This window comes from Physeter macrocephalus, chromosome 16, assembly GCF_002837175.3.
Source record: "Physeter macrocephalus isolate SW-GA chromosome 16, ASM283717v5, whole genome shotgun sequence".
NCBI lineage: Eukaryota > Metazoa > Chordata > Mammalia > Artiodactyla > Physeteridae > Physeter > Physeter macrocephalus.
Window position 1 is genome coordinate 80,216,505 of NC_041229.1, and position 9,663 is coordinate 80,226,167.

Consider the following 9,663-nt stretch of genomic DNA (forward strand, 5'->3'; position numbering starts at 1 on the left):
TTCCCTTTTCTCCACACCCTCTCCAGCATTTATTGTTTCTAGAGTTTTTGATGATGGCCATTCTGACCGGTGTGAGATGATATCTCATTGTCGTTTTGATTTGCATTTCTCTAATGATTAATGATGTTGAGCATTCTTTCATGTGTTTGTTGGCATTTTTGGTTAGCGTTCACTCTAGGTTTCTGAGGGCTTAAAGCTATCTGCTAAAAGTTGCTTTCTCTGTCCCCAAAGAATATTTAAACCACTCTGCCAAATAAGATCTGCTAGGTAAAGCCCATCTTGACACAGGAAAAAGCAAAAGGAAGTAATATTTATCAGTGTCTACTCCATGGGGGGGTCTCACGCTAGGCTCTTTACACAGGTCATTTTATTTAATCCTCACATCAACTCCACAAATTATATAAAATTATTTTCATTTTATTGACAAGTACACTGAGGCTAGTAAGTTGCATCATCAGGATTTATCTACCTATGAAATATTTTAGTCCCTAGATGTTCTGGTCTACAGCATTTACATTTTTGAAACATTTATAATCTTTCCAAAATTATAGTCACATCTCCCCACCTTGACAGACCTCAATGTCTTTGATTTTAAAAGAAAGTATCCCCTCCATCTACAAAGTAGAGAGTTAGTTATAGTCTAAAAGTTAAATATAAATCTGCAAAAATGCCCATACAAATAATTTATTAATAATTTTTCATCAAATATAAAGATGAAATATTAGTGGTCCTGAATGTATCATTTTATGAAGATTTAGGCATTTTAATTATGACTTACATCAAATACCTCAGATTGCATTTTATACTTTTCATGGAGTACACAAATGTACTTATCATTGTTCTTTGAATTAAAAGATTCTCTGGGTACAAAGATTTCCTGGTGGCTGGGAAACTGCCAGAATGCACACTGATGAAAGTGCACTGAGGAAGTATAGAGACCATCCTGCAGTCTGCAGCTTTCATCACTGAAGCTCCATCAGTGCATGTGTCTGCCTCTTCACAGGTGGGAAGGTTATATCATCTTTGCCCAAGGTAAGCCCTTAGAGTTAGTTTTACCTTTTTCAGCCAAATCTGAGCCACTTAAAATAACCACTTGGAGCACAGTATGATCACCCCCTAGTGGAAACTTGCAAATGATATCAGCACCAAGAAGCTAAAGGGCAGAAGAGCAGATGGCCTGCCACCTTTTCAATTGTTGTTGTTTTTCCTATTGTTTTCCTTGTTTTTCCAGAAGAAAACTATAATTTGTTGCACCAATACTATGTGCCTGGCTTTCCAAATGACATTATCTGATTTATATCTCATAACAACTCTGCAAGGAAGATATAATTATCCCCAGTTTTTCGACAAGAAGTGGTTAAGTATCTTACTCAAAGTCATGTAGAGGCCCAGATTCAAACCTAGGTCAGTAGTATTTTCCTGCTATATCAATAGTTCCTCCTTGGGGAACAATTCCCAGGATTTTCTTCATAGAAAAGCTGTCAAATACAACAGAACAAGTACCTTAAGAAAATAATATAAAACAACAAGGACCTACTGTATAGCACAGGGAACTGTATTCAAAATCTTGTAATAATCTATAATGCAAAAGAATATGTGTGTGTGTGTGTATATAGACATACACATGTATGAATCACTTTGCTGTACACCTGAAACATTGTAAATCAACTATACTTCAATTTAAAAAATAGTAATAGGAAAATTAAAAATGTTTATAGAAACCATTTCTAGTACATTGTTGGGCTTTTTAAAGTTCTGGGTTAGTATTAGATAGGCCTTTTACTAATTCATTTTATTTCCTTCTGTCTGCCACCAGCTGTAGCTACCATAGGAAAGCCAGTCACTTAGAGTTCGAGGTATAACTCTGGAATATGGTGCTAGACTGCCTTTGTCCTCGAACAGCTTGGGATAATCTCTGGAAAGCTACAGACTGAGAAATGCAGTGTCATAGAGGGTTAAGTAGTTGGACTTAGCTACTTAGTAGTTATGTGATTTTGGGTAGGTTATGTTGACTTTCACCCCCAGGTTTTTTAAAATTAATTTTTATTGGAGTATAGTTGATTTACAATGTTGTGTTAGTTTCTGCTGTACAGCAAAGTGAATCAGTTATACATATACATATATCTACTCTTTTTTAGATTCTATTCCCATATAGGTCATTACAGAGTATTGAGTAGAGTTCCCTGTGCTATACACTAGGCTCTTATCAGTATCTATTTCATATATATAGTAATGTGTATATGTCAATCCCAATCTCCCAGTTTATCCCTCTACCCCCTTTTTCCCCTTGGTAATCCTAAGTTTGTTTTCTACATCTGTGACTCTATTTCTGTTTTGTAAATAGGTTCATTTGTACCCTTTATTTTTTAGATTCCACATATAAGCATTATCATATATTTGTCTTTCTCTGTCTGGCTTACTTCACTCAGTATGATTATCTCTAGGTCTATCCATGTTGCTGCAGATGGCATTATTTTGTTCTTCTTTATGGCTGGGTAATATTCTATTGTATATATGTACCACATCTTCTTTATCCATTCCTCTGTTGATGGACATTTAGGTTGCTTCCATGTCCTGGCTATTGTAAATAGTGCTGAAATGAACATTGGAGTACGTGTATCTTTTCAAATTATGGTTTTCTCCGGATATATGCCCAGGAGTGGGATTGCTGGATCATATGGTGTTCCATTTTTAGTTTTTTAAGGCACCTCTATACTGTTCTCCATAGTGACTGTACCAATTTACATTCCCACCAATAGTGTAGGAGGGTTCCCTTTTCTCCACACCCTCTTCATCATTTATTGTTTGTAGATTTTTTGATGATGGCCATTCTGACTGGTGTGAGATGATACCTCGTTGTACTTTTGATTTTCATTTCTCTGATAATTAGTGATGTTGAGCACCTTTTCATGTGCCTCTTGGCCATCTGTATGTCTTTTTTGGAGAAATGTCTATTTAGATCTTCGGCCCATTTTTTGATTGGGTTGTTTGTTTTTTTGATATTGAGCTGCATGAGCTCTTTGTATTTTGGATATTAACCCCTTGTCAGTCGCACCCCCAGTTTTGCTAGTTGTAAAATGGAGATAACAGTACCAATCTTGTGGGGATCATTACAGTGAGAATTAAATGTTAAGTCCTTAGTACAGAGGCCACCACATAATATATACTCCAAATATGATCATTAATATCACTCATAGTTATTACTAATTTTTTAATCAGTACCATAGCCCAAGGAATGCTCAATTCATTGTAATTACAATTCATATGATTACCCATCATTGTATACTCACACATCTCTTAGCAGATGAGACGTGCTACTTGACTCTCCATTACTTGGTGTATGATTTTGTGGTGGCTTGGATGTTGTATAGTTAAGGAATTATTATACTGATGAGCTTGAAAATGGCCAGAGCATTCTCTGTCATAGGGATTAGGATCACATCTGAACAGTGAGCTCATTTGTTATGTCAATCACTCAATAAGGCTGGTATGCCAGTGAATGACAGAAAGGAACAAAATGAAAAGTTTCTCCTGGATGAAATGTACTAGCTCAACAGGAGATAGCTTCATTATGATGAGCAGTAAGATGGCACGCATACATGGAGGCATTGTGCTTAGAGATCAAAGGAAGCTGCTAAAGGTATATTTGAGCTGGGTTGGATCCTTTTGGGCAAGAGCAGAGTTTCCCAGAATGCATTCTGCAGCCTTCTTGTCTTATGTGGGTTAAGTTTCCATGGTCAAGTAAGAATGGGAAATATACCATGTTATATTCCTTTCCCACATTAGGAAGTCACAATGCATATGAGACATTTAAGGCTCTAAAAATACTGTAGGAATTAACCCTTCTTCTATTTATGCCTGATCATGAGTGATTTCCTCATTTTCCCCATGAAAATGTTTTAAAAAAGATTTGGGGGAGCATAGATATGTAAAATTTGGAGATGAGTAAAATAACATGTCTACTTATAGTATTTAATTTATAAATTTAGATGACATAGGTATTCATAACAACATATTACAGAAAAATATTTATTCAGAAATATTGCTTTTGCGAACTCAAATTTTATGAGTTTTATTTTCTGCCCACACAGAAGAACCCCCAAGGGAAAGTAAGGGCCTGGGGATACAGACTTGGCCCCTCTTATTCTGTCAGCTCTCTCTCCTTGGGGTCTCAGCACTGACTACCCACTGTAATCTCCCTGGAGGCTTAAAAAACTACATGATGCCACCTGAAAACATTTAAGTCAGGATCTCTGGGACTGGATCCCAGGCATTAGTGATTTGCAGTCTTTCTTAGGGTTGAAAGGGTTAAAACCTCTTAAAGGTCATCCCCTTATGTCATCCTTCTGAAAATTTGAAGAGTAGTGACCTATTAAAAGGAGTTGCGTCTGAACTGAGAAAGCATCTGTATAATGTGCAATGTTTCTTAAGTATCTCCTCCCTACCGCCAGGTCACTCCTAATATCCCCATTATAGAGTTAGACACACAAAGCCCTGGCATAGCCCCAGTGAAGAAGCTGCATGCTTCTGATTGGATGGGATATTATTGGCAATGGGCAGTCTCATTTCTGAATTGAATTTGAGTGCTGGGAAATCATACTGGCTAACATTTCAGTCCTTTGTTTGTATTTGTATATTTAACAGCAAATGCTTTCTCTTGGGGCTACACAGTTCTCATCTCTTTCCATTTCCTCTCACCGGGGCAAGATTCCTCTATGTATTATTTCCTCTGATGGGAAAGAGAATCTGCAGTGACCCTTCTTCTTAGCCATAGGCTGCCTCCTCGTGAATTGTAAAGAGGGCAAAAGAGAGAGTAGGAAGTAAAGCCTAGAATCCTTCTCCTATGGAGGTGGCCTGTTCAGAAGGCAGTCAATTTTAGAGATTAAAAACCGAGAATACCAGTGGGGAGTAATAATAATAATACTTTACAAATGTAGGATGTGTCATAACTTTTAAAACACTTGGGAATTCATCACTTTTCCTTTGAACATTTCAAAGAGATTGATGGAACAAATATCAGTAGCCTCATTTTAGGATGAAGAAAAAACAGAGACACTGTGAAGATGAATCAGTTCCCCATGAGAACAAGAACAAGAACAGAGGTAGGACTAGTACCTGGATCTTCAGGTAGTACTCACCTTGAGCAGCTTTAAAGATCATATGATAAACCAGTGGTCCTCAGATCTGGCTCACTAGAACAGCCTGGGAAGATTATAAAATAATACAATTACCCCAACTCACCAATGGGACTCTAACTCAAAAGACCTGGAGCTCAGGGAATCTGTAATTTAAAATAATTTCCCTGTAGTTATTCTCAATTCTGAATAAACTTTAGAATTACCTGGAGGTCTTAAAAAAATCCCCTTGTCCAAATTGTACCCCAGATCAATTAAATCAGAATTTCTAGGGTTGGCACCCAGGCATCAGGGTTTGTAAATATCCCCAAGTGATTTCAATGTGCAACCAAGCCTGGGAAACAGTACTCTAGACCAGAATTCTACAAGCTCTTTTTTCCTGAATTTCATCACAGCAAGTAGGGAAAGGTGAGTGTAGAGAGTGAAAAGACCAGCCTTCAAGTCCTGTGTCTGCCTTTTGGGCAAGTCACTTCATCTCTCTTAGTCTCAGTTTTCTATTTTATCAAATGAGGAAAATGATAGTACTTACCTCGCAGAGATACTATGAGAGTAGATGAGACAATGCATATGAAATCACAAAGTACCATCCACTTATTGGCTATTCCTACCATTTTCCAAAGGGCTCTCTTAAAGAAGATGTGGTTTTTTTCCCCCAGATGTTCCCTTTGTGTCTGAAGGTCCCACCCTTGACCTTACACAGAGTTAGACCTCTAGGGCATGGAGCAGCACTCCAAAAGTTTCCACTAATAAAAGAAGGTTTGGAAATTGGAGGGATGTCCTCAAGGCTTCTTTTCACTGTTGCCATTGGCTTGCTCAGCCCTCTGCCCACTGGAGTTATGAATTTGCCAGTTTGCTAAATGTTTACTCAGAAGGACAATTTTGTTTTCATAATACAGGAACACTGTAGCTATTACTAGTCACCTTCCGCATTCCTCCATCTAGCTCTTTGAGTTCCCCTGAATGTGCCCCCAAACACCTCTTGTTTAGTCCCATTCAGCAAATTAGGGAAGGCTCTAGTATGTGTTTATTATCCAGTAAATGCTGAGTTCACTGTAACCCTGGCCCACTGGAGAACAAATAAACCCATACCACAAACACCCACTCCCTGGCCTAACAATTTGTACTGGTTAGAACAGAATCTTCTAATATTAGGAATGGTAGTGTGAGGATCATTTCATAATCGCAAACACAGGCAAAAGCAATCATGAAATTATGGATGACTCTTTGTCAAAGGAACTCTTGAATCATCTTGGTCAACCCCCTAGGTTCATCAGATGGGGAAACTTCTGCACCAAATTCACACTGTGCTATTAGTCTTCTCTCTAATTGATTGTTATTACCAGCTTTATCTTGACCATGTCAAATGTATTTTTAAACCTCCCACAATTCCCTCCTCAGTAGATAAAATATTTTGTGTGAGTACCTTTCTCTTATTTCTTACATATTTACTCGCTTTTTTCTCAAACTAGACAGTGATTTGAAGACACAGGTTATTTCTTATTTCTCTTAAATAAAGTAGTACCTGACACATTGTAGGGTGCTAGTACACATATGTTAAATGTAGGATTAATTCTATATTCTTTCCCATTGAAGGGGGGTTGTTTTCTAACAAACCAAGGAAACTTAAGATTTGCTTTGTATATCACTTTCTCTAACATTCCATGAGTACAGAAATTTTGCCATGATATGTATACATATATATTTCAGAGAGAAAGGGGAAGAGAGGAGGGGGACACGAGGTAAAGGGAGGGAAGAGGAGAGAAGAGTAGACGAGGAGAGGAGAAATCACAAGAGGAGAGCAGATGAGAAGGGGAGAGAGAATACTATATGCTAGATACTATTCTAGGTTTGGGGATACAATGATGAACAAAACAGCCAAAAATACTTGCTTTCATGGAGCTCCCATTTGTGTGTGTGTGTGTGTGTGTGTGTTTGGGGGGAAGAGACAATAATAACAAAAAGGTAAATAAGCACAATATAACACTGTTAGATGGTGATAAATGTTATAGAGAAAAACAAGGTAGGCTAAGGGAATAGAGAGCACTGGGTGGAGAGTCTATTGAAATTTTAAATGTGTGAACAAGGAAGGTTTTGGTAAGAAGATGATGTTTGAGCAGAGTTAAAGGAGCTGAGGTAGGGAGGCTTCAGGCTATGTGGGTGAAGAACATTCCAAGTGGAAGGAATAGAAATTATAAGGTCCCTCAGGTGGGAGAGAACATGGAATGTTCCCAGAATGGCATAGATGCTAGCGGACTGGGTGTGGTACAGGTGCAGGTGAGAACATAGGAGGAGAGAACATACGGGTGGCTGAGTGGGGTAAGATGGGTGGTAGGGGTAGGTGAGCTTTGGAGGGACCTTTAATGCCATTGGAAAGACCATGGTTTCCTCTGACTGACATGGGAAGCCACTGGGGAACTGGATCTGACTGATGTTTAAAAGTGTCATTCTGGCTGCCGTGATGGGAATAGTGGATGGGAAGGTAAGTGTGGAAATGAGAAAACCAGTTAGGAAGTTATGACAATGGGACAGGTGGCTCAGAGCAGGGTGATGGAGGAGGGGGTAGTAGAGGAGGACAAAGTCTAGATAAATTTTGAAGGTTGAGCTAATGGGATTTGCTCTCAGATTGATTGTGTCATGAGGAGAATTAAAAGTTACTCCAAGTTGTTTGATCTGAACAGCTGAGAGGATGGATTGGTGGAGTTGTCATTAATTGAGAGGAAGACACCTAAAGGAGATGATTTATGGTGAAGGGGAAGATGATATGTCTGTCTGTCTGTCTGTCTGTCTGTATCTATCTATCTGTCTATCTATCTATCTATCTATCTATCTATCTATCTATCTACTGAGCTCAATATTATATATGAGATCAAAACAGACAGGATAAGTAATATGCTGAAGGTCTCATAGCTAATATGCAGTACTTTGGGGTTTAAAGTATTTTCGACTTCAAAACCCCTATTCTCCCTACCCAACTAGGACATTTTCATATATGTGTCATCACTTTTAATCCTCACAACAAATTTATCCCCATTTGTCAGTTAGAAAAACTGAAGTTCAGAGAGTTCAGATAACTGGCTTAAGTCATGTTAAGTGAGAGAGCAGAGATTCAAACTTGGTTTCTTTCTTTCTTTCTTTTTTTATTTATTTATGTTTGGTATTTTTTAAAATTGAAGTCTAGTTGATTTACAATGCTGTGCCAATCTCTGCTGTACAACAGTGACTCAGTTATACACATAGAGACATTCTTTTTCATATTCTTTTCCATGATGTTTTAGCCCAGGAGATTGGAAACAGTTCCGTGTGCTATACAGTAGGACCTTGTTGTTTATCCATTCTAAATGTAATAGTTTGCATCTACCAACCCCAAACTCCCAGTCCATCCCTCTCCCTCCTCCCCTCCCCCTTGGCAACCACAAGTCTGTCAAACTTGGTTTCTAACTCTCACACCTATATTTTTTCTATGACACTACCCTCCTGATTATGTATACCTTACAGGATGGTGGTAGAAATTAAATGTATGTACCCAGCACATACAATGTCTGGCACATAGTATGTTTTAAATAAATGATAACTATTACTGCTTAATGTAGATTTCATTTGTATATATTGTGTTTCCCGCCTAAGGGAACTGCTTTATGTTTATTAAAATATGAGGCTTAAAGTAAATCTTTTGTAGCTTCAAACACACCAGAAATATTTATTAATAGTTATTGAGTGAATCACAAAAGGAGCAATTGAGTATATTACAAACAGCATACCATGGACACTTCCACAATGCATATTGGTGTTTCCCAGTAGAAGAGACATAAAGGTAGGAGCATGTATGACTGAAGAAAATACATGGGGTTATCAGAGTTTCAAGTAAAAAAAATCAAGAGCCTTGCAGAAGAGGCCCCCACTCTGCTGCAGAGGTAGCTTTGTCTGTTCATTGCTCAACAACTCTTGCCTATTATAACTCTGTGATTAACTCTGCACTGGACCATCTAGAGTTTTCACATTTGGAATCACTTTGTTCCTCTCTCAAATGAGGTGATGGATTCATTAATTCACCAATCTCTTGTCTGCATTCAAATTAAATCTGATGTACCATAAGACCAGGTCTGAGTATTTTTCTACCACACAGAATTTTCCACAGAAATTTAAAAAATAAATACCATTAAATGCTTGTCTAAGAAAAGAAGAAAAGTCTCAAATCAATAACCTAGGTTTCCATTAAAAAAAAAGAAAACTAGAAAAACAGGAATAAACTAAACCCAAAGAAAGCAGAAAGAAGGAAATAATAAAGGTAAGAACAGAGATCAGTGAAACTGACAACAGAAAACAATAGAGAGAAACAATTAAAAAAAAGACTGAGGGCTTCCCTGGTGGCGCAGTGGTTGCGCGTCCGCCCGCCGATGCAGGGGAACCGGGTTTGCGCCCCGGTCTGGGAAGATCCCACATGGCGAGGAGCGGCTGGGCCCGTGAGCCATGGCCGCTGAGCCTGCGCGTCCGGAGCCTGTGCCCCGCAACGGGAGAGGCCACAACAGAG

The 9,663-nt window shown here is 38.4% G+C and overlaps 1 protein-coding gene across 7 annotated transcripts in view; it reads right to left on the bottom strand.

Moving 5' to 3' along the window:
• BDNF (brain derived neurotrophic factor) overlaps nucleotides 1-9,663 on the bottom strand; it is a 179,875-nt gene that overhangs the window by 17,338 nt on the left and 152,874 nt on the right. For 5 of the 7 annotated variants that reach the window (XM_055091438.1, XM_055091436.1, XM_055091434.1 and 2 more), the window contains one exon: nucleotides 5,139-5,202. In XM_055091438.1, the coding sequence (XP_054947413.1) occupies nucleotides 5,179-5,202 (24 nt within the window). In that variant the 3' untranslated portion in view covers nucleotides 5,139-5,178. Of the gene's footprint in view, nucleotides 1-1,354; nucleotides 1,479-5,138; nucleotides 5,203-9,663 lie in introns of those variants that run through there. The other 2 variants (XR_008619569.1, XM_055091435.1) reach the window with 2 other exon arrangements.